Source organism: Artemia sp. Qi Xiang Cuo, chromosome 2 (assembly GCF_049724085.1).
Source record: "Artemia sp. Qi Xiang Cuo chromosome 2, ASM4972408v1, whole genome shotgun sequence".
In the NCBI taxonomy this organism is placed as follows: domain Eukaryota; kingdom Metazoa; phylum Arthropoda; class Branchiopoda; order Anostraca; family Artemiidae; genus Artemia; species Artemia sp. Qi Xiang Cuo.
This window is the reverse complement of record NC_142795.1, coordinates 5,291,522-5,317,841: the sequence shown is the minus strand read 5'-3', so window position 1 is coordinate 5,317,841 and position 26,320 is coordinate 5,291,522. Positions and strand designations below refer to the sequence as shown.

Below are 26,320 nucleotides of genomic sequence, written 5' to 3'. Positions count from 1 at the left end.
CGAGGCAAAATGATGTACCCCTAGCATGAGTATGCTGTACTTGTTTAAATAATAATACTGATTGGATTAATTCCATGCGTTCTTGCAAAGCAACACAGCATTAGAATGTGCACATTATGCATTGCAGAAGCAGCTATCTTAAAAGTAACAACCTTTATTAGGTGACTGTAAAGAGAGAATAAACTTGGTTTTAAACGGTTTAACAAATCTTATTCAGCCTTCCGATATGCTATGTTTCAGTCCCATGCTTGACTACTGTCACTACCTTGGTTCCATATTAACTTCGGTCACAGACTTGTCTTCCCATTCTTCTAAACTTTTCCATCAGTAAAAAAAAAACATACTACGCCTTGTCTAATCTACTTTTATCTATTTATAATCAACTATTCTATCTGACTAGAATGAGACAGTGTATTTTGAGACCGTCTTTAAGGAACTATCATTTTATGTTTAATAAAATATTCTTCTTGGGACTTATCATTTTAAAATTATCAAGGGTTGGATAAATACAATGTTTAACCGACGGCAGTTAAACAAAACTAAATTATTGATCTTACGTCAATTCTTCTGGCAAAGCCTGTAAAAAGAGTGTGTATCATCAGGAAAAGCAATACAAATAAAAATGAACATGCCATCTATCCCACTAGTTCTACGATGTTACGTCTTTGTTGTGTATTTATAATCTTGGTAGTACATAATCAACTAGTGTTAACTTTGTTGTAGGACTCAGAGATGGTTAAAGCCTTTTCAAGTCGTCAGTCCCTCCGAGTTGTTGTAGTACCCCACAGCAATGTTTTCGCGATGATGCCTAGAATTACTACTATAGTTGTTGAGCCTCAAGCTGTTTATGCTAACGGTGGTTTTATGGCAGTTTCTGGAATGCACGTCATAGCTTTAGCTGCTTTACACTATTCTAAAACGGTATTTGTTCATTTTCAAGCTAAGTAAATTATGGAAAGAGTCACATGGCTTGGTATTTTGCAACAGGAGTTATCGTTTGGCAGAACAATACTCTCTCCTACGCTTGCATTTTTTTTTTTCTTCTTTGCTAATATTGGAAAGAAGCTCGTGTAATCCAATTGTGTCAAAAATTATGACACACTAAGGTTGTTTCAAAATTGCCCCCCAGTTACTTTCGACCATTAAAAAGGGCACTAGTCCTTTCAATTTCAAATTCGAATGACTCCTTTTTGAAGTTTCTACGACAACGCTTTCTATAAAAACCTTATATGTCCCCAGCAGTAGGTTCGCCCAAGCAGTATTCTCGACAAAATATACAGTATCTCCCTTTTCCCTTCTTATCTCTTTTAACTCGCCTTTTTTCCTTTTACATTGCTTGAAATACCCTTTGCTTTGCCAGCAGTAAATTTCAATTTTATGAATTTAGCTTTCAATGACGTTCCGATTTTACCTAAGAAACCAAACATATCTACTTCAAGTTTGATTTTTTCAAGGAATTCAAATGCAAGTAATGAATTTTTTTCCGTAATGTAATATTTTTTCCTTATAAAAGGCCTGATGGGATGCAATATGAGTATTAGCAGACCCCTTGTGCAGTTTCATCTTAAAAAATGAAACGTAATTGTTGTGCAGCTTCATGGTATTTGAAAAATTTCATGGCTAGCCAAAACAAAATTATTTTGACATTTATAGTTCTTTCAGATTTGTATTGATTTTCATAAGGTATTTCAGCTAGATTTAACTTATTCATTTTTCTTTTCTTTCGAATTAAATCAAACTCATTTTCTACAAAATATCTTGGATTCCTATCTTTAGGAAGAGAAACATAAGAGTGGATTGTATCCTTTGAAAGTTTCCTTGTGATTCTCTCTCCTTCAAGGAAAATCGGTACGGGAAGTTGAAAAAGTTGTCAGAATAATTGAAAATTAGAATATTCTGACTTTTAAGAGACCCCCCTCTTATCCCGCCCCTTTCCCATTCTTAGGAAATCACATACTCCCGTATCAACATCTAACAAAACGCGATTTAAAAATTGTGATTTTTGTGAGCGAGTTTTTTATAATAACAAAAAAAGTAATTCCTGAGGGGGGGAGAATTCAACCAGGCTCTGGATATTTTAACGCTAAACCCGAATATCTCTACGAAAAGTAGTTCTCTACAATATATAGTCTCTTCCTTTTCCCTTCCTGTTTCTCGGTCCTTGCCTTTTTTTTCTGTTTTCATTATTAATTTGACGTATTATTAAATTTTGGAACATCTGTGCTGAATTTGTACCCTATCAAATTACACCAAAGTTTAGAGTTTAAGAAAAAGTTGCATAGATGTACAGGTTTGGGGAAAAGGTTCTAAATCTTCTAAAGTTATGTCACCCATTGCAATACTGCTGGGGCTGCCATTTAGATTTTTTTCAATTTCTATTTATCAAGTTACTCTGTTAATTTTATTTCCACACCATAACTGAGACTATATCCATTATTGTTTATTGTAGTTCCTTGTTTGTGGACCGACAACAAAATACTCTCCCAAATATGGTACCGCCCGCGATGAGGCTTTTGACAAGATACAACCTGCTGATGATATGCTTCCATCGATGGATAAAAATCTGCTTGGTCAGGCCTATGCATTGAACAGTCTTTACGACTATGTTCCACCAGAACTCGTTACTTTGTTCATTACTGAAACGTAAGCTTATTACTTCCAGTCTTCGTTACTTGACATCAAAGAACTTTTGTTCTTTAGTTTGGCTGAGCGTTATCCCTTCTTTATATTTAAGGCCTTTGTGTTAAAGTAGCTTGTTAGATAATTCTAATTAGTAAAATCCAATGTCAAATATTTTAATAACATATGAAATTGTTGTTTAGGATGATTTTCACAGTTTGTTCTAATTTCACACAAGTTAGACCGTTCTAAGCCAAGACTGGGCCCTGGGACACATTCCTTCATCCCCCCTCCCTCAACTTATTAACCATTTTTAACGCAAATATCTGCATTAAGAAAAGACCTCACATGGGGTCCCATAGACTCCCCTCCCCCTTTATGACCCTGCAAAAACTTCTAACCATTGGTTAAATATACTATCAGTTTTTTTCATTTATAAAGCAAAGATATAGTCCAAGAGAAAAAACACATTTATATCGCCATCTTGGCACCTCTATACCCACACTCTCTATAATTCTTAGTATAATCAAGGACCTATTTGCGCTGTACGATAACCCGACCCCAGCGAATAAGCAAAGCAAGGCACCCCAGACCTTGAAGTGTATTTTTTGCTAGCTAAGAGGCATATTAGCTTTTGTACTTGAAAAACAATTTGAGAATAATTTATACGGAATCTTTGGGGCCAACTGAACTCTGGATTTTAGAGTTTTCTGTATTCTAAAATAAGGTTAATGATGGCAATTTATAGTAATATGAAGTAAATTAAAAAATACTTTAGTTATTATGTGATTCTTATTGACAAATGTACGCGTAAATCACCCTTATAATGAAGGAAATATACTGAGAAAAAAATCCTTCATCGAGTGTACGAATAATCTCGTTATGAATTTTTTAGTTACTAATGATCTTCACTGCGTTAAGAAGAAATCAGGTTGTGCGAACCTTTACCAATTTTGAATTCTGAGCTGGTAACATATAGTTCAACTGAATTATTTACTTAGTTAGGAAGAGCATAAACAATTAAGAAAATTAACATCACTTCTGGGTTATCTTATATGTGCTTGCTCAAGCTAATGGTTTAAGTTTCTGGCGCACATAAAAACTAATTTTAAATATGACCAAATAAAAAGCATACCGAATATCGCTAGTTTTCTTGTTGTTTAACAAAGTAACTGTTCTGTGGTTGCTAGTTGTTTTTTTTTATCCCCTCCTTATTATATTGATGTTTAACTTGTTTTTTTTTTTTCTTACAGAGGTGATCACCCACCCGGCTATTGCTACAGAATCGTAAGAGAAATTTATGGCACAGAAGAAGACTTTTAGTCGAATTTTACCGTGATTTTTTTTTTATTAAATCGGAAAAAGGATATATGTCTTTATATACTTTATTGTGATAGCGAGAACGTACAGGCTTTATCTACCGTTAATTGAGTGATCATTATATAAAGCCAAAAAGCGAAGTAACATCAGCTTTAAGAAAAACGACAGAGAAAACTTATTTTTTGAAAATGTTACATAGTGAAATGTTTATGCTTGTCGAGGCAGACATACTCAGAATTTGGGGTGTAAATTATTATCTTCTGTTTAGTATAGGCCCTTCATAGTTATGGCACTTTGTCTTTTTTCAGAAACCATGTTTAATAAGTTAATATATATTACATATACATATAAATATATATTACGTATGTATTATATTATAAAAATCATATTCATGTAATTCAAATTCTCAGCAAAAGTTGGATCAATACTCATCATCACGCATCTGTGTTTAATAAAGGTGCAAAATTCATAAATTAACTTTTACTATCCTTAATATGAGCTTTAAGATCTATCTATTAATTTATATTATTACTTGTTGTATGTTTTTTGCTAAGATTGTTGATTTTATTTTTCTGTTCATTTTGGGTTTCATTTATTCTTTAGTAGTAATTTCTGGTCGTTTTGAGTTTGATTTTTAACAGGTATTTTTATATTCTGAGCTTAAGTTTAAAATTGCCATTAATGTTTTTTTAAAAAATTATTTTTAGGAAAGTTTTTTTATAATTAATTTTTTTTAGTTTTTTATTGCAAAAAGTTTCAAGTTTTTAAAAATTCTTTATTTCAAAATCAAACTTTATTTTAAAATCAAATGTTCATCAAAGTAACAATATAAAAGTGAAAAAATGGGTTTGTGTCAACCTGAGAGTTTTTATTATGTGATGTTTGAACTATTTTTAACAAAATGACTATCTCAAAATTTTATAGGATGGGTTTGGGGAAAAAGGGCGTGGGGGCCAATTAACCTTCGGTTTCTTTTGACTCTTTAAAGGTGAACTAGAACTTTCTATTATCAATCAAATGAGCCCTCTCTGAATTTTATACGAGCATCCCTTCTAAAAGAACCATATATATCCCCAGAGTATAACTTACAACGCCGGTCCCTGGGCCCTGGGGGGTTGTGTCGACTCCGGAGTTTTAATATCTGATGGTCGAACTATTTTTAACAAAATGGTCACCTCAAGTTTTTGTCAGATGGGTTTATCCATCCGATAAACCCAAAGGCGTGGAGGGCGGGAGGGGCTAGTTGCCTTCCGATCTTTTTTTATTCTGAGGAAATGAACTACAACTTTTAATTTTCATTCATATGAACCCTCTCTGAAGTTTATACGAGCACCCCTCTCCTAAGAACCACATACGGCCCCAGGACATAGCTTACGATACCCCCCCCCTCCGGAGTGGTTGTTATCTGACCGTTGAAAAATTTTGTAAAAACTGGCTCTCAAAGTTCTTATCAGATGGGTTTGAGGAAAATAGGGCGTGGAGAGGGGGGGGGCTAGTTGCCCTCAGAACTCTTTTGACTCTTAAAAAGTGAACGAGAAATTTGAATTTCCGATCATTGAGCCCTCTTCGAAGTTTATACGACCATCCCTTCTATGCGAACTATATATGCCCCCAGAGCATTACTTACATTGCCTGCCTCCGGGCCCTGGGGGGTTGTGTCGACCCCGGAGTTTTAATTCCGGGGTCTATTTTAATTTCATCTTTGAACCATTTAAAAAAAAATGGCTTTCTCAAAGTTCTTATCGGATGGGTTTGAGGAAAAATGGCATGGAGGGGCGGGGAGCTGGTTGCGCTCCGATATCTTTTGACTCTTTAAAAGTGAACTAGAACTTTCAATTTCCAATCAAATGAGCCCACTCCGAAGTTTATACGGGCATACCTTCCATAAGAACCATATATCCCCCAGAGAAATACTTGCAACACCTGCCCCGGGCCCTGGGGGGGAGGGGTGTCGACACAAGAGTTTTTCTTATCTGACCTTTGAACTATTTTTAACGGACTGGCCTTACGTAAAGGAGTTTTTGTTATATGATCGTTTAAATATTTTTAAAAAAATGGCGACCTCAATTTTTTTATCCGATGTATTTGGGGGAAAACGGCTTGGGGGGTGAGGGGGGCTTGTTGCCCTCCTATCACTTTTGACTTTTAAAAATGGCACTAGGACTCTCGATTTCCAATCGAATGAGACCCCTTTGATGTTTATACGACGACCCCTTCTATATGTCATCCTCGAAGTATATATTGTCATTCTCGAAGACCTAATTTCAAGAATGTGTAATTTGAATCTTAAAACGAACAGAATCTAACTCAAATAAAAAAAGTCACGCTTAAAAGGAACAAAAATTATTTTAAATTCAGAAATCCCACCTTAAACAATGATATATTATGAAAATATAGAAAACCTTATCAAACATCTAGACACTAAATAAATAACTCCTACTACTAACAAAACACTGCATCGCCAAGCCGCCTGGGGCCCAAACAGCTACGCCTGCTCATTATCCATCCTGATCTATTAAAAATCCCCCTCTACACCCTCCTAAAAAGTTTCAACCTCCCTTAAACCTTTCCTTGCGACTTTCTTTCAACCCTTCCGCATGACCCTAGATGGTTGACCGAAAAGTTCTTTATTCGTCCTTTTTTATCTTTATGTTTATTTAGTGGATATATAAATTATGAAAAAAAATAGAATAAATGGCTTAATGTGCTTTCAGATATAAACAGTGTTTCCAAGCTTTCTTGAGAGGCATAGCCCATTTATTTGTGCAATCAATTGAAGCTGACTCAGTGTGGTGATCCACCAAAGGGATTTTTTTTTTTTTTTTGCAACCGAGATAAAGCCAACAGATATAATGTCATTAATATTGAATTTTCCAAAAAAAAATTTTGTTTTATCTTTTACTTTTAACCTTCCATCCACATTCATAAAAAAAGTACAATTGATAAAGGCATCAAAGATTAACTAAGAGCCGAATTAATTCCCTTCGCCCTAGAAGGATTAGTTTTGAAATAGGTATCTCAGCCTCCTGTGAATATTACCTTCCAAAATAATCAAAGTGATTGAAAAATATTCAAACAGGACTGAGTCATTTTTATCCTAAGCTGAAAAGTTCTGTTCGTGAATGTTCCCGAATCTGGTGAAGTGGAGTTCCAAAGCCGCTTCACTAGGTGAAGGTTCACTAGTGAAGCCGCTTCTAAGATCTATTTGCCCCTTTTTGCTACAACTGGCTTTTCATTGGTCATTAAATTCAATACTATGCGAAGTGACACCAGTCCGGTTCTTTCTGACAACTATTTGAGCAAAATTAAACTTTTTTTTAACTCTTTTGATAACTCCATCTTTTTATACTGATTTTGCATGCTTACTTGCCATCAAAGTAGTTCTGCATTGCTGGCTGGGGAGGTTTCTTTGAAGCCAGGGCTTCTAGCTTTTATCTATCATCAAACACCTGAAAAGACTTGCTTTTTTATGGAAAAAACAACACCTAAATAAAAAAAATATTTCACTAGATGTTAACCGTCTCTTTTGCTTGTAATTTGTACATGCGTATTACTCGACATATTAGAAAAAAAAATAATATACAGATATACCCATATACTGCCACCCCTTTTTTAAAATAAAACATTTGAAACTATATCACAAACGACCTATTTCTCACCTTACATACTTTTTATTTGTCATTATTGGTTTTATTTTTTGTGTCAATCAATATTTTCAACTAATCTATTTTTGTTTAATGTTCCTGCTAAATAAGAAAACAACAACAATGTTTTAACATTTGCGTTGGTCAATTTCACCGAATGGTATTCAAGTAGGTTCCTGGTCGGACGCAATTTCCTGCGCGGCTATTGTACGGTTTTTGTCTAAAGGTCCTGAAAAATACTTCCTATGCACCCATCTGCTTAACGTGTACTAAGGTACCACATCTTCTTTCAATGCCACCGATTGCTCAGGGGAGCAAAATTCTTATGAATAGTCTTTAAACAACTTTACGGACTTGGACTATCTATGGACTTTCCTATGTCTCGATTCTACAGTCTCTTTGAATACACTTTCTTTGGTTCACCATCAGTGTTACTAGATTTATACTGGTATTACAATTGCTACACAGAGTTCCTTTCTCGCCAATGTTTACCAAACAACTGAATTGACTTGGCCTGCGTCTTCTCGTGGCACAAATGTTTTATGACACAAAAGTCAGACTGTACTATCATCAGCCAAAATGTGTTAAAATGAAATAGCTAATTCTAGCTACTACCGCTGCGACCCATGTTATGACAAATACGAGATGGTAATGAAAACTATTTGGAAAGCAACGTCTCGTCCAGATAACAAAGTTAATAGTAAACATTAAAACCAAGAGATAAAGCAACTTTTCTGATCAATTTAAGTCACCCGCACAAGGGTGGCACCCGGAGCAGTCTGTCGTTCCGCACCCCATGCTTGTGCCACGATTGTTTGGAAGACCAATTTTTAATGGTGAAATCACATAGGCCGAAATAAAAAAAAAAAAAAAAAACAGTGCAGGTACAGACACCCCTTATTTTTTCTAGAGCACAATATTTGAAAAGCCCGCTTTCGCGCTGCACGTGACTTTGAATTAAAATGTATATTAGGGTTAAGAAAGGGCATGAAACAAAAATTATATCCGCTTCTAAGCAGATGACAATTGGGTCATTACGAAAAATTATTCTAGAGAAGTTTCTTGTTCCACCATCCAAGCAGAGGTAAAACTTCTTGTGATTTGGGCAAGCTTAAGGTTATAAATTTTGTGGAAGATGAATAGGCTAGGCCTAAAGCTTTCAGAAATAGATCTATGGACCAAGGAAGGTGCTATCATGCTTCTTTTCTGCTTGCGAGACTTGAAACATTTATTGAAAGCTGATTAATTCTAGGGTATCTTTGAATAGGCTATAGCCTGATTTCAAATTTGGCCCAGGATACTCAAATCTTAGGCTACAAGCCTTGCTGGTAGGCTATGCTTGGAAAGATAGAGGGGGGGCGTAGAAAATTTTGCTTTGATCCTAATTCTGGCTGTAACTATTTTCTGAAAGTCTCAAAGCCTACACCTACCACAAAGCTTTCAGATTAGGTTAAGTAGACTAGGCTTGGCCTAGGCTACCACACTTCTTCAGCTCCTATCAATCAATAAAAGAGGGGGGAGGTAGTCAATTTGCTAAATTTGGTAAAGTTCTACAAAATCATATTATTGAGTTAGGACTAAAGTGAATGTACCATTTGATGCCTTTTTGGTTAATATCTACCAAATCATATTATTGAGTTAGGAATAAAGTGAATACACCATTCGATGCCTTTTTTTATGCTGATTATGAATATAATAAGTAGGCTATTTCTCTTGGAAATGAATTTCAGCCTTCCCCCCCTATATGCTTTACCTAACCTAACCCTGAATTGGCATATATAGGGGGGGGGGCTGAAATTCATTTCTGATAGAAATGCTTATTATATTTATAATCAGCATAAAAAAGGGATCGCATGGTGTATTCACTTTTGTCCTAACTCAATAATATGATTTGGTATATAGTGGCCGCCTTTTTTTATGCTGATTACGAATATAATAATTATTTCTATCAGAAATGAATTTCATCCCCCCCCCCCATATAGGCCAATTCTGGGTTAGATTAGGTATAGCCTATATAGGGGGGGGCAGGGGTGCCAATTAGGGGGGCAGGGGGCCATGGCCCCCCCTAGATTTTGAAAATTACCTTCTTATTTATATTTCACAGCTATTTTTATTTTAGCTATGTGCTATATTAAACCAGAAACTGGTCCAATAAATAGGACCAACAAACTGGTGCCCTAATTATATAATCTTGTTTTGAAATGTCTAAGAGCAAGTGCGTGTACACTATTTTATTTCCGAGTAGGGTTCATTCAAAACTAAGCTTCATGTGGTCAGTACCCGTTTTGCTATTGTTCTTGTTAAGAATTTGTTGTAAACTATGAGTTTTGTATATTGCCTTTTTTAGTAGCTGGGAAAGGAAATGTGTTCTAGGGTTTCAAGGGGATTTGGTCAGCAGATTCTTGACGTTGTTGAATAGTTTATGGGATGACTAGTCCCAGTGGAGTGTATGGGACTGTTGTGAACAGGAAATGTAAGTGATTGGTTTATGGGGTTTCTAAGTGGGGTAGTTTCACTGTGGAGTATGGGAGTGATTTTCTAAGTGAGTTTCTATGTGTTTCTTCAGTTCTTCTCTTGCAGTGTCTGAGTGAAGTCATTGTCTACTACTTGTTTAACTATGAGTAAAAAGTGACAACAAACTTTGGATTTTTTTTCAGTGAAAATGCGGAAGAAAAATGAAGGAACTTTAGTGCAAGAAACTGGCTATAGTGTCAGTGCCCAAAGTCTCGGGTTAGTTGAGATAAATTCCCCCAACTGTGAAAGAATTTTTGGAAACAAGTAGAACAATAAATGGCTCAGATCAACATGAAAGTTTCGTCTGCATCGCTGAACCCCTTGCGGGTTCCAGTAGTAGTCAAGAAACTCTCTCAGATATCTCTAGGATGCGTCACGACAAACCAGCTCAACCTATTCTTGAGAGATATCTGGCTTCCACTTCTAACGGAAGCAAATTCAGTGTACATTACTATAAGACTTATGAATGGAATGAATACTCAAAAAACTTGAATTCCGTGTTTTGTTTTGCTTGCCGCCATTTTTCTATGGGGACTCTAAGGGCTGGAGAAACTGCTTGAAAAAGGGCTTTCATTGAGTCAGGATTTTGCAAGTGGAAAGACAGTTCTGCTCTATTAAAGCAACATGATGGTTCTGAAAGACATAGGCATTGTATGTCAGCATGGGTAGAATTTAAGATAATGAGTACTGATACTTTGAAATCTATAGCAAATGCCTTAATTCAATCCAGATCTCAAGAGGTTCAGGAAAATAGAGATCATGTGAAGTACATTTTTCGCGCTATTTGCTTTCTTGGCCTCCAGGGTCTTGCTTTGAGGGGTCATGACGAATCAGAAACATCTGCAAACTGGGGTAATTTGGTTGAATTGATGGAGGAAATGTCTAAAGGCAACAAAAAGCTGAAGGCCAAGTTACAGCGCCGATATGGTCACTATTGCAGTCATCAGTACCAAAATGATGCAGTTAAACTGATAGGAAATGCTTTGTACCAAGACATTATTTCAGAAGTAAAATCAGCTAATTACTTTGCTATTCTTGTTGACAAGACAAAAGACGTTTCTAGAAAAGAACAATTAGCGATCCTACTCAGGTACATATCAAATGGAAAAGTAATGGAGCGACCAATTGGCTGCTATCACATGCACAAATTAGATGCCAAGAGCTTATCCACCTCGATTTGTGAAACTATAGAAAAGCTTGGTGTAGATTCGATGCTGTGTATTGCCCAATGTTATGATGGCGCATCTGTTATGAGTGGGGAATTTAACAGAGTTCAAGCAAAGTTTAGGGAGAAGGTGCCTCGTGCAGTTTATTTACACTGTCACGCCCACAGATTAAACTTGGGTTTGACTGACTGCCTAAAAAATATCAGCGAACTTTCTGAATTTTTCTCTGTGGTGCAAAGACTTTACGCATTTATATCATGCAGCAATACTCGTCACAAGCTATTTGTGGAATCCCAGTGTATTAGCAGGCAAAAAGTCTTGGAGCTAGAGAGGACCGTCCAGACTTGCTGGTTTTACACAGTCCGCTCTATTTCAAAGGTGAAGGCCAGATTTGATTGTATTGTTGCTGTGCTTGCCGCAGTCTCTGATAGTTCCAACGGCGAGGCAGCGTGTGAAGCAACAGGACTACTGGACAAAATCAACTCTGCCTCTTTTGTTTCAACTTTACACATAATGGAAAAAGTATTAGTCATTGTAAATTGTTTATCAGAGCAACTTCAATCCGGAAGTTTGTTGGTTTATAAGGCACTTGCACTGATTTCTGGGACATATGAGACACTCCAAAAGCTGAGAAATGATAACGAATGGAACAACTTAAGCAAAAACATATCTGAATTCTTGGCTTCAAATGATATCCAGGAATTAAAATCTCCACAATCTAAAACCAGTGCTCGAAACAAGAGAAGTCAAGCCATTTCCATTCATCTCAAAGCCTTTCTTTCAAACTCAACAACCGGTAAACACAATATCAGTCAGCCAGTTGAATCAGACTGCAGTAAACTTCTGTACTTTGAGGTAATAGATTGTTTCACAAGTGAGATGGGCCAACGTTTCATGCAGAATATGCCTCTGCTCGACGCTTTATCTGCCTTCGACCCCTCAAGTTCAAATTTTCTCAAACTTTTGAAAGTGGAAAGAGTTATGTGTCATTATCAAGAGATTCTTGATGTCGATGACATGCCAAAAAATCCAAGCTTTCTCTTGCAAAGCTGCATCTGTCAAAAAGTGATATTTCAATGCTGGATCTTCTTCGAGCTATCAAAATCTTATCCAACCTCCCAGTTGCCTATTCTGCAGTGCTAAAACTGGTGAAGCTAGTTGCTACTTTGCCTGTGATCACTACTTTGCCTTAATTTGCATATCAGAGCAATTAAGGGTAAAGTTCTACCAAATCATATTATTGACTTATGTATAAAGTGAATATACCACTTGATGCCTTTTTTTTATGCTGATTACAAATATAGTAATCATTTCTATCGTAAATGAATTTAAGCCCCCCTATATATGCCAATTCAGGGTTTATATTTCTACAACCTAACCTAACCCTGAATTTGCATATATAGGGGGGGGGGGGCTAAATTCATTTCCGATAGAAATAATTATTATATTTGTAATAAGCATAAAAAAGGCATTTAATGGTATATTAACTTTAGTTGTTGCTCAATAATATGATTTGGTAAATATTTACTGCCTTTTTTTATGCTCTTTCCAAATATAATAGCCTAATCATTTTTGTTGGAAATGAATTTAAATCCCACCCATATATTACCTTAATTTGCATATCAGAGCAATTAAGGGTAAAGTTCTACCAGATCATATTATTGACTTATGTACAAAGTGAATATACAACTCGATGCCTTTTTTATGCTGATTACGAATATAGTAACCATTTCTATCAGAAATGAATTTCAGCCTCCCCCTATATATGCCAATTCAGGGTTTATATTTCTACAACCTAACCCTGAATTGGCATATATAGGGGGGGGGGCTAAATTCATTTCTGATAGAAATGATTATTATATTTGTAATCAGCATAAAAAAAGGTATCGAATGGTGTATTCACTTTATTCCTAACTCAATAATATGATTTGGTAGAACTTTACCCAATTAAGGTCCATACAGGATCTGTTGTGCTCCAGGTCAATGATGGCAAAATTTTGTCACTGTGTTAGGGCCCAGTGACAGGCCATGAGAGAGGTTTGCTGGAGAGATGCAATTTAAGCTCAAAGCAGCAAAACAAAATTGGCTCAGCATGAATTAGAATGCAACTTTCAGTAAAACGTATTTCATCTGATACAAATTTTTAATTTTGACAATTACCAATTTCTGGTTTTAATCCTCAGAGCATTAATAGTGGAGACTGCTTCAGGACATGCTGTGATTTCAGCCAAAGTACTAGGTACCTCAGCTCTGTTACAACTTCTAGTAAGACTTTTCATATATTCCACATCTACTGCTGACATGAAACAGTAAAGCAATTCTATGTCTTTTATGTTTGCTGTTGGCAACTCAACCACTGTACTTGAAGGTACAGGAGGCAGCAACCTTTCCACAACATTCACTGCTGACACATTGGGCAATGGCCTCCTTGGGCTAGCCTCTGGTGCAATCTGTGCTACAGAAGCAGTAGTAACTGTAAACAAAGTTTTGTAGAACACCCTTTTGCATAGTCCTTACTTAAACTGTAACAATTTCACCTTTGAAAATGGCACTAAGCTATAATTATAATATTTGGATGTTTTGATGCAATCAAAAAACTTCCTTGTGCTTCAAAGACCTCTCAATGATGATGTTAACAGCTCTGACCTGCTGAATTGTGGAGTGGCCAGGCTCAGAATACTTCATTGTTATACTCTGGACATGTGAATGGTTCTTCAGGATGTCTTGCACCATGTAGCTCATTATTTGATTACAATTTTGAGGCACACATGAATCTGACCATGTAATCAAGTTTCTGATGTCAGGATAGGTAGTAAAAACCTTATTAAGGATAGCACAAAGACCACTGGCAATGTCATTTTCACTTCTACCAGCAAGACATTCTGACCACAAACAACAATAAACTTTCTTGATTAGCTCTCCTGTATGTCTGCAAAAGGTAAGAATAGCAGTTAAGTTAAAGCAAGTGATCTTCCTTTTGTAAAAAAAGGACAAAATCTCCCCTTTTGGCAAAGAAAAATGTTTTCCATATCAAAACACAATACAGGGTCAAAACTGCTTTAAAGAAATAAAAAAATATGTGATTCAGCAAAGGAGAACTGCAAAATACAGGCAGTTAGAGACGTCTTACAGCATTGTCAATTAGACCATTTGAAAGAGAATCTTTTTTTAAACAAGATAGTGTTTGTATTTCAGGTTCACCAAAATTCTTATTTTTTGCAAAACCACTTTCAGGCAATGACTTGTAACTGCCCTTAAAAGTAATGAAAGAGCATAAAAAAGCATTAAATGATGTTTTCACTTTCATCCCAGCTGAATTGTATGGCCCACTGCAAATTCACCATGGAATTTACCCACCCCTGCCCCCCTAATGTGCAAATATGTACTCTGAATTGTCAACAGCAAAGTTTCAAATCATAAAGTATTTATTCAGAGTTCAAAGTGAACAGACCTCTCATAAATTAGATATTTTATTAACATTGTCAAACCAGTAAGCTTTTTCATTGAATTATAATCCCAGTAAAGTTAGTTACATTTTGCAATATTTGTCAAAGGATTATAGTTCCTGACCTATAATAATAAAAGCTTTGCTTAATCTATTAACCTAGTTTCTGGACATTTACATAAGTTTTTACAGCTTATGATTTACAGACACAATTAATCAAAGCAATTTGGTTTCATAAGTGGAATAAGGGATTACGATTTATGGACTATATTACTGTAAGTGAAAATGATTGATCCTGGAATTTGGGTGAAAGATAAACTTTTTTATAATCGAGTGTTGAATTTCATACAGAAAAAATCTCAAACAAGGGATTTCCCAAAATTCAATTAAAGATCATGCTTTGGATTTTCTTTTGGCTACTGATGTGTTAGATGCGAGAAAGCTTTTCCTCCAGAAAGCTTTTCCGAGGGAAGTTCCACCCAGGCGAGTTGGTAACAACACCCAACAAAATAATATTGCCAATATTATTGCAGTGTTTGAAAGATGCGACTCTGAAGACATAGATGTGCCAGACTTCATGATAAGGAACAAGTGAAATTCCGATAATTCCCGCATCAGCATATTCCATGCTTAGTAGTAAGGTAAATGCCTGTTTTAATGAATTACGTGCTTTGTCAGAAAAGCTTCAAACCCAGTCGCCTTTCCCCCCTGCCGCTCCCCCTTTAGTTGAAGATAAACCTACATATGCAGTAATTGTGAAAAATGTTCCTACCAGTTTAAGTGATCCTGGTTTGCGAAAAGATAAAGATCCTGGTTTGCGGATTGTAGTTACTCAAGATAGGCAGTCAGCCATATCCTTTGCTGCCTCAGCCTCTAAGAGCCTACCTAATGTTCAAACCAAGGTCCTTGATAAAAAAGCACTTGGTATTGTTTGGGGTATCCCTGAAAATGTATCAGAATCCTCTCTAAAGGAAAGCATACCGGGATTAGCACGTGCTATAAAAATAGGACATTCAAAATGTTTTCATTTGGAATTTCTGGATAAGTTAGCACTGAAAAGTGCAATTAACCATGGTCTCCGACTTGGATATGAGCTTTTTCATGTTAAAATCTATCAAGAATTACCGCTTCGTTGTTTCCAGTGCCAAGGGGTAGATCACACTATTGCTAGATGCCCACGTTCTCCTGATTTACCAAAATGTTCCCGCTGTGCTGGGGCTCACAAAAACACCACAGACAACTCTTGCTCAGTTGCTCCTAAGAGCGCCAATTGCAGAGGAAATCATGTGTCTTATAGTTTAAAATGCTTGGTACTGAGAAATGCGCTTGCCAAGACAACATGATGACTTCTCCTACAGCCTTAAGTTTTGTTTCTCTGAACATTAATGGTACTAAAGATAAGGAACTGCAAATCGACGAGCTGCTAGATTTTGATGTTGTATTCCTACAGGAGCATCTACTTTCCAAAGTTAATACAAACAGTTTAAGGCAGTCTGCTACACATGAAATATTTATTTGAGAAGCAAAAAAAACCCTCGGTCGCCCTTATGGCGGCACTGCTATCTTCATTTGGTTGGGATATCAGCCTATGCAAATTTATTCTGATGCTAATATTCTAGGAATCCAGTGTAATAACATGGCTTTTGTAAATGTGTATCTCCCATGCAATTATCGAAATACTCAGTCATTTACTGCTTTTGCTAAAGCTTGCCATAAACTGAAATCTTTTTTCATAAAATTTGCAGATAAAAATGTTGATTGGATCTTAGCCAGGGAAATGAATACTGACATATTGACCTCATCTGATCCATCTGAACTCCTGCTAGATTCTCTGCCAAGAATCTCTGCCAATGTCTATCATGTCGCTGCTAAGAACATGGCTTATACTTACTTTCATACAGTTGCGCCAATTCCCGAAAATGTAGGGGGGGGGCAAGGATTTTTTTTCGATTTTTTTTAAATTAAGATGCAAAAAAAGAACAACATTTAGCAAACATACCTAAAACAGGGGGTAGCGGCGAGGTCGCTGCTTGGCAAAATCGTCGACTAATCTATCCAAATCCAGTTTCTTTACCTCCTCTTTTTCAACGGCCATTATCATGAGATCACTGAGTGTGTCGTTTCCCATCGTCGATCGCAGATAGTCTTTCACACGCCCTAATGCCGGGAAGAATCGTTCATTACTGGCAGTGGTCAAAGGCAAAGTAGTAACTAGCTTCATCAGTTTTAGCACTGCAGAATAGGCAACTGGGAGGTAGTATAAGATTTCGATAGCTCGAAGAAGATCCATTTTTGAAAGATCACTTTCTGACAGATGCAGCTTTGCAAGAGAAAGCTGGGATTCTATGGCATAGTCATTGACACCGGGAATCTCTTGATAATGACACATAACTCTTTCTACTTTCAAAAATTCGAGAAAATTGGAACTTGAGGGGTCGAAGGCAGATAAAACGTCGAGCAGAGGCATATTTTGCAAGAAACGTTGGTCCATCTCACTCGTGAAACGATTTATTACCTCAAAGTACAGAAGTTTACCGCAGTCTGATTCAACTGGCCGACTGATATTGCGTTTACCAGTTGTTGAGTTTGAAAGAAAGGCTTTGAGACGAATGGAAATGGCTTGACTTCTCTTGTTTCGAACACTTGTTTTAGATTGTGGAGATTTTGATTCCTGGATATTGTTTAAGGCTAAGAATTCATATATGTTTTTGCTTAAGTTGTTCCATTCGTTATCATTTCTCAGCTTTTAGAGTGTCTCATATGTCCCAGAAATCAGTGCAAGTGCCTTATAAATCAACAAACTTCCGGATTGAAGTTGCTTTGATAAACAATTTACAATGACTAATACTTTTTCCATTATGTATAAAGTTGAAACAAAAGAGGCACAGTTGATTTTGTCCAGAAGTCCTGTTGCTTCACACGCTGCCTCGCCGTTGGAACTATCTGAGACTGCGGCAAACAGAGCAACAATACAATCAAATCTGGCCTTCTCCTTCGAAATACAGCGGACTGCGTAAAACCAGCGAGTCTAGACGGTCCTCTCTAGCTCCAAGACTTTTTGCCTGCTAATACACTGGGATTCCACAAATAGCTCGTGACGAGTATTGCTGCATGATATAAATGCGTAAAGTCTTTGCACCACAGAGAAAAATTCAGAAAGTTTGCTGATATTTTTTAGGCAGTCAGTCAAACCCAAGTTTAATCTGTGGGCGTGACAGTGTACATAAACTGCATGAGGCACCTTCTCCCTAAACTTTGCTTGAACTCCGTTAAATTCCCCACTCATAATGGATGCGCCATCATAACATTGGGCAATCCACAACATCAAATTTACGCCAAGGTTTTCTATAGTTTCACGAATCGAAGATAAGCTCTTGGCGTCTAATTTGTGCATGTGATAGCAGCCGATTGGTCGTTCTACTACTTTTCCATTTGATATGTACCTGAGTAGGATCGCTAATTGTTCTTTTCTAGAAACGTCTTTTGTCTTGTTAACAAGAATAACAAAGTAATCAGCTGATTTTACTTCTGAAATAATATCTTGGCGCAAGGCATTTCCTATCAGTATAACTACGTCATTTTGGTTCTGATGACGGCAACAGTGACCAAATTGGCGCTGTAAATTGGTCTTGAAGTTTTTGTCGCCTCTAGAAATCTCCTTCATCAACTCAACCAAATCAGCCCAATTTGTAGATGTTTCTGATTCGTCATGACCCCTGAAAACAAGACTCTGGCGGCCAAGAAAGCAAATAGTGCGAAAAATGAACTTCACGTGATCTCTATTTTCCTGAACCTGTTGAGATCTGGATTGAATTAAGACATTTGCTATAGATTTCGAAGTATCAGTACTCATTATTTTAAATTCTGCCCATGTTGACATACAATGCCTATGTCTTTCAGAACCATCATGTTGCTTTAATAGAGCAGAACTGTCTTTCCACTTGCAAAATCCTGACTCAATGAAAGCCATTTTCAAGCAGTTTCTCCAGCCCTTAGAGTCCCCATAGAAAAATGGCGGCAAGAAAAACAAAACAGGTATTTCAAGTTTTTTGAGTATTCATTCCATTCATAAGTCTTATAGTAATGTACACTGAATTTCCTTCTGTTAGAAGTGGAAGCCGGATATCTCTCAAGAATAGGTTGAGCTGGTTGGTCATGATGCGTTGTAGAGATACCTGAGAGAGATTCTAGACTGCAACTGGAACCCGCATGGGGTTCAGCGATGCAGACCGAACTTTCATGTTGATCTGAGCCATTTATTGTTCCGCTTGTTTCCGAAATTCTGTCACAGTTGGGGGAATTTATCTCAACTAACCCGAGACTTTGGGCGCTGACACTATTGCCAGTTTCTTGCACTAAAGTTTCTTCATTTTTCTTCCGCATTTTCACCGAAAAAAAATTCAAAGTTTGTTGTCGCTTTTTACTCATAGTTAAATGAGTAGTAGACAATGACTTCACTCAGACACGGCAAGAGAAGAACTGAAGAAACACGTAGAAACTCACTTAGAAAATCACTCCCATACTCCACGGTGAAACTACCCCGCTTAGAAACCCCATAAACCAATCACTTACATTTCCTGTTCACGACAGTCCCATACACTCCACTGGGACTAGTCATCCCATAAACTATTCAACAATGTCAAGAATCTGCTGACCAAATCCCCCTGAAACCCTAGAACACATTTCCTTTCCCAGCTACTAAAAAAGGCAATATACAAAACTCATAGTTTACAACGAATTCTTAACAAGAACAATAGCAAAACGGGTACTGACCACATGAAGCTTAGTTTTGAATGAACCCTACTCGGAAATAAAATAGTGTAGACGCGCTCGCTCTTAGACATTTCAAAACAAGATTATATAATTAGGGCACCAGCTTGTTGGTCCTATTTATTGGACCAGTTGCTGGTTTAATATAGCACATTGCTAAAATAGGAAATAGCTGTGAAATATAAATAAGAAGGTAATTTTCAAAGTCTAGGGGGGGCCATGGCCCCCCTGCCTCCCCTAATTGGCGCCCCTGCTTTCATAATCGAGGCTCTGTTAAATCCAACCTCGACCATATTATTGTGTCTAAGTCCAGTCTAATTAAATCCGAGGTGTTTGTTGATGAAGATAAAATCAATGATGACCATATCCCTATTTCGTGCCTAATTGAGCCTCCTGATGTTCAAGCCCACTTTAAGGGTCCCCATCCAAAATGGTATCAAAAGCCCAATTGGAATTGGATAAACGTTGAGATGTATATTACTACTTTATGCACTCTACTCTCAACTATTAAAGTCCCCTTTCACTTGCTCCAGACTTCGATAAAGTGCCCTGATTCTAAGAAAGACCTAAATTCGTATTATTACCAGATAGTGGCATGTCTAAAGTTGGCCACAAAAGTTGCAGTTCCGATTGAGCACGTGCGTTCTGGGTCTCGCATGCCCCTGTGGAATATACATCCGGAAGTGAAAAAAGTAAAGAACCGCGCAAAGTTTTGGTTGCGATTGTGGAACGCTTGAGATCGACCCTCCTCTGGTGCTGTGTTTACAGTCAAGCAAAAAACGAAGAAAGAATACAAATCTTGTTTGCGTAATGCAAGGCTCAATGCGTGGGATGCTCCAAATAGTAAAATGACTTGGAATAGAGTTATCAATAGCAGTAAGTGTTCTCCTCCACCTCAGTTGGAATTAAACCTTATGAATTTTGTGCGCCATTATATTGACATATTTTCTGTATTTAATCAGTGTGTTCAGAAACATTTTTATAATCTACTTAGTTTGGTCCTGCCAGTGTCTGTTTGTCAATATAGAGTCCCTGCAATAAGTATGAGTGATTTACATTGGGCACTGAAGAAAGTAAAAAGATCAGATTCTCCTGATTGTGATGGCCTATGCTTTAGGAATTTTGCTTATGATTGCCTATTATTGTTGAACCACCTGCAGTTATTATTCCAGATTTGTATAGCTCAATCTCTGGTTCCTGACAGTTTTCTTTCTGGTAGTGTCATGCCTATACTTAAACGCGGTAAAGATCCAGATTCATGCTCGAATTATAGACCGATTACTGTATCTTGCTTTATGAGTAAGATTTTTGAGTATGTCCTTTTGCCTGAAATATTTTTTAAGTGCGATTTTTCGTCTTTTCAACTAGGATTTAGAAGAGGGGTTGGTTGCCCCCAGGCCTATCATGTGCTCAGCCGGTTGTTAAAGGAAGCTTTTGCCCAGAAGTGTTCATTGTATTGCTGCACAGTAGACATTTCCGGGGTTTTTGATAATGTTGTTCACGCCCAGGCCTTGCATTCCCTTGCTTGTTCTGGAGTCAATTATTCAGTTATTTCTACATTGCGGTATTGGTATGATAATTCTTATGTGCGTATTAAGTGGCTGTTCAATACTTCTGATTTGGTAGCTGTTAGGAAAGGTGTTAGACAGGGAGGAGTTTTATCTCCTTATATATTTAAATGTGTCCTTGCTACTTGTTTAAAACATCTATCTCCTACTGTGTTTTTTCGTGATATTGGTTTAAGTTATATTGCATACGCCGACGATGTCCTTTTAGTTAGTTTTTCTCATTGAGGGCTGGCTCAGAACTTCTGTAAGCTGTCTTCTCTACTTAGTGATATTGGCCTATCTGTTAATATGGGAAAGTCTGAGTTTATGTGCTTTAATAGTAGCATTTCTGTTTCTCCATTAAACCTTCGTTCGATTTCATTACCTTGTTTGGATAAAGTCAAGTGGCTTGGTATATCGTTTTGCCCGTCCATTTCTGAAACTTGTTCCGAGTTGGTTACTAATGCATTAAAAAATATTCGTGTGTCATATGGTAAGATATGTCCATATAGAGGACGTTTTAATCATAAGGGCCTTGCTCAGCTTTATAATAGATTTTGCTCTCCCGGAGTAAATTTTCTATCTGGATTCCACCACTTACTGAGGAAAAAAGATTTACGGAGACTTAGAAGTGATGCCAAGATGCCAAGGATTTCTTTAATTATATAAATAATTCTAATATGTTAAAAAATATCATTATTTGTGGAGATTTCAATGCCCACAGCCTTTTGTGGGGGAATAAACCAGCAATTAAAGCTGGTAAATTTATTGAGCATATGACTTCAAATAATAATGAATTAGTTGTTGCTACCCCTCCAAACCTGAATACTTATTTCAACCCCAAAACTGGCAATTTCTCCACAATTGACCTACAAATTGTGTCTTTAAATTTTTTGAACAAAATTTACATAAATAAAATTGATAGTCTATGTACAGACCACTTTGCTATAGTTTGCTCCCTAAATGAACCTGCTGAAACTGTATCTCATACATCCAAATATATCAACACTAAAGCAAATTGGTCTATTTTCCAAAATAAGCTAAATGATGAAATTACAAGTTTCACCCAAAGTTCATGCATTTCTAATACAACAGTTGACACACGTGCTGAAGCATTGACATCTTTACTAATAAATACAGCTAATCATGCTATCCCCAGGACAACACCTAAGAAAACATTCCCTAAACAAATTCTTAAAGCATGGTGGACAAATGAGTGCCTAAATAAATGGAGGATAAAAAAGGCAGCTAGGACAGAATTCATAAAAAAAACCAACACCTACTACATATTTAAAAAAATTACAAGCAGAATCTAATCTAAAAAGGACTATAATAGATGCTAAATATAAATACTGGAATAATTTTGCAAACAATCCCTCCAGAGAAACAAATGAGCCAATTATACATAAAGTCATAAGCCACATATGTGGGAAAAAGACTTCTCCCAACCCACTCCTGTATGAGCTTATACATAATAACACCCATTATTACAATGATAATGAAAAGGCTAAACTATTTGCAACTCTTTTTGTTAATAAGCTAACATCAAATAATCATAGCAAACTGTCCACAATTCCTATGAACCCTTGTTACCAACCACGCCCAGGATCCGAGTACATAACTAATCCATTTTCAATCCAGGAATTGAATAATGCAATACATCATATTAGGTCCAAAACTAGCAGTAGCTATGACATTATACACCCTACATGGATAAAGAATCTCACACCTTTATACAAACAAGAACTGCTAAATTGTTATAATCACGCCCGGGCATCTTCTAGATTCCCCAATATATGGAAATGTTCGTCCCTCCTACCAATCCTAAACAAAAATAAACCAAAAGATAACCCTGAGTCTTATAGGCCCATAATGATTACACCTGTGATTGGGAAAATAATGGAGAAAATGATTTATCACAGACTCCTCTGGTTTGTTGAGAAAAATAACATGATCCCACACACTCAAACGGGATTCAGGAAATACCACTCCTCAACAGATGCTTTCATTTTGCTAACAAATGCAATAAATGAATCTTTCTAAAAAAATAATATCCTAGTGGCAGCTTTCCTAGATTTTGAAGGAGATTATGACAATGTGAACCATCAAATCCTTTTAAATAAACTTGCAAACCTTGGAGTACCTCCTAAGCTAGTATCCTTTATTAAATCATTCATAGAAGTGCGGAGTTTCATTGTTTGTGTTGGTTCAGCCTCTTCACCCCAAAAGACAATATCCAAAGGCCTATCTCAGGGAGCAGTCCTCAGTTGCCTCCTTTTTGCCCTATATCTCTGGGACATGAACCTACCCCACACGAATCTACAATATGCTGATGATCTGGTGCTATGGTCATCTGGCAACACCTTTCAGATAGCACAGTCAAATCTGCAAAAGTCACTTTTCCAGTTTGAAAAATTCTCTCAACATTCAGATTTACCCATTGCACCCACCAAGTCAAAAATAATCCAATTTCACCGGAAGCGAAACCATGTTAATGCAAAACTAACTCTAAATAAAACAACTATACCAGAAGATAATAATATTAATTACCTAGGTCTCATGCTTGACCAAAAACTTAATTTCCACCTCCACATTTCAAACACAATAAAAAAATGTTATAGAAAAGCAAATATACTAAAAAGACTTCTTTCCACACCCTGGGGTTGTAAGGAGAAAACCTTACTCCAGTTTTATAAATCACATATAAGACCCCATATTGACTATGGGCTCATTGTCTATGGTGCATGTGCAAAGACCCAGAGGCAAAAAAGTGAAACAACACAAAATGATATAATACGTCTCAGATTTGGTCTTAGGAAACCCACAAGCACCAAGTTTCTGCTTATGGAGAGTTGATTAACAACAATAAGGGAGAGACGTAGCTTTCTCTTGATAAAACATCTTACAAAAATTGAATCAAATAGCTCACACACATTACATAATTGGTTAAGAAATCCAGCCATGTATAGAGGTATTGCAGATGAGTATGCCAATATTCAAAAGAAGTTCCCTGTACCAGCAAAGTCTATTGCACCTACTTTCCCCCAATCCCCACCATGGAAGTGGTCATTTCCCATAATAAATACTGAATTTTCAAAATGGAATAAAGATTTAACCCCCATTGCTTTTGTCCAGAAAAAATTTGCAGAACTTAATACAATTACCTATAAAAATCACCTCCAAATATTTGTTGATGGGTCAAAAATGGATGAGAAGGTTGCAAGTGGTGTTTTCCTTCCTCACCTGAAAATTGCAATGGGCGAGAGATTATTCAATAATTTATCTATAATTTCTGCTGAGTTAAATGCCATAATCATGGCATTAGAACACCTTAAGAAAAACCAACCTTTGATTGAAAATTCGAATAATATTATCATCTATTCCGACTCTTTATCAAGCCTTGAGTTGCTGGCCTCAGCTCCTCAATATAAGTTGGACATTGACACTTATCATTGTCTCAGTATTATTGATAATCTTGCTTCAAGTGGCATAAAAACTTACTTTCAGTACATTCCTAGCCACTCTGGCATAAGTGGTAATCATCAGGTTGATGAAATAGCAAAAAATGCTATAAATATTGACCAGCCAAGTGGGAGACCAATCCCAATTAGAGATATTTACCGATGGAGGCTATCAGATATTAATTTTAATAAGATTAATCCTATCCTGTCCCCCTTTCCCAATAAGCATCTTTCTAAAATTTATCATAGAATTTGTTCTGGAACAAATGGACTAAATTTCCTTGCATTCTCATATAAGCTTTCTAATTCAAGTGGCTCAATTCCCCTGTCCCCTCTTTGCAGGCATTGTAATATGAATAATGAAGCAATTGACCATTGCCTATTTGAATGTAATATGCTGACGTCTGCACAACATACCTTGCTTTGTAAACTGTTAAAATACTTCAAACACCACAAAATCCCGCTATCAGCCAAGAGCCTAGCCAACTATACCTGCACACAGAGCATAGAAATCGACATCTATCATCTTATATTTGAACTCCTAGAGTCGAAAGATCTGCTGAAAGATATCTGAATATATATAATAAATATGAGGCAATCAAGCCAGTAGCTCTGTAGCCCACAGAGTGAAGCAAAAGGAAAAGGGCTAAATAGTTTTACTGAAAAGCCCGCCTGCTCTTAAATAGAAGAAGAAGAAGGGGTTACTTTAGATATTGTAAATATCTGATGTATTTACCCGGCTGTTTTAAAAATAGAAATATTGTATCCCGTTATGGTGTCATTGATGCTTGCACGCGACTGGCCAGTGTGACTTCTAATATGATTATGAATGCTAGTAATGTTGTTTCTGTCACTGACCCCTTAGTTTGTTTTTTCATCGTGATATCGGTTAATTTGTATTTTTGTTGTTGTTGTTTGATTTCGTAATGATGTTGTTATTTTTTTCTTTTATATTTTCCATTACTCTGCAGTGTCATATAATGTTCATATGTGGGTCATAAATAAATTATTATTATTATTAAAGTTCAGTACTGTTGTTGTTGATGGCATTAAAAAAAAAAAAACTTGAAACAGTAGGGAAACAGTTTATATTCAAGTTGCCTAATAAATGAGTTTGAATTGTTATAAATAAGTATTTTTGGAATATATTACTCTTGAATAACCTATTTATAAACTAGTGATATGTTTTTAACCACTTTTCAATGACTTGACTAGTATAGTGACAAGTGAAATGTAAGGTAAATGACTCACTTCCAGTGTTAAATCAAGGTAATATCAGGATTGTTGTTTATCATTCCAGAATCCAACAAGTACTATCTGAGTTAAAAAATAAATATTCTCAAGGCAATGACAATATTTATGCCATCCATATGGCTTTTTGGGGTATGTCCAGCATGCATAAATTTTAAAAAAAGGTGCCATTTGGACACTTTTCCAGGTGGCATTGCAGTTCTTTTGCTGAAATAAAATGTTGACAGAAACTATGTGCACTTATTTTTGTAATCTTTGCAAAGATTGATGCTTGTGTATGTTAGTTTTTTTTGGGATGGTGTAGGGTTTTGCATCACTACAAAAAAGAAAAAAAAAGACCATCTGGAGCTTGAGATTTTAAGACATTTTGCTCCAGGTGCTTCTCTGGACTAACAACAGCTCCCTATCCTTGCAGTACAGAGTGGCTAGTCCAGCATCCGTGGAGCAGAAAAGAAATTAGGGGTATTGGAAGCAGGTTACTTCTGAAAGTACCCTTGAAATTTTCTTTTGATGACCCTGTGTTTATTGTCCTAGCCGAGTGGATTAGTGTGCTGGATTTTGGATCCTTTGTCCGAGAGTGCCA

The 26,320-nt window shown here is 36.6% G+C and overlaps 2 protein-coding genes across 3 annotated transcripts in view; both read left to right on the top strand.

Annotated features, from left to right (window-relative positions):
• The first annotated feature begins 704 nt into the window (after positions 1 to 704).
• On the top strand, positions 705 to 3,986 carry LOC148954833 (translation initiation factor eIF2B subunit beta-like). Its single transcript, XM_089107960.1, has 3 exons — positions 705 to 921; positions 2,450 to 2,643; positions 3,873 to 3,986. Exons 1-3 carry the CDS (start codon positions 733 to 735, stop codon positions 3,940 to 3,942), a joined length of 453 nt encoding a protein of 150 aa, XP_088964086.1. The 5' UTR covers positions 705 to 732; the 3' UTR covers positions 3,943 to 3,986.
• A 4,548-nt stretch (positions 3,987 to 8,534) lies between these two features.
• The window catches only part of LOC148954832 (E3 ubiquitin-protein ligase UHRF1-like), a 59,198-nt gene continuing 41,412 nt past the window's right edge, over positions 8,535 to 26,320 (top strand). Inside the window, exon 1 of one of the 2 annotated variants that reach the window (XM_089107957.1) lies at positions 8,535 to 8,667. In XM_089107957.1, coding sequence (XP_088964083.1) covers positions 8,546 to 8,667 — 122 coding nt within the window. In that variant the 5' untranslated portion in view covers positions 8,535 to 8,545. Of the gene's footprint in view, positions 8,668 to 21,736; positions 21,785 to 26,320 lie in introns of those variants that run through there. The other variant, XM_089107958.1, reaches the window with a different exon arrangement.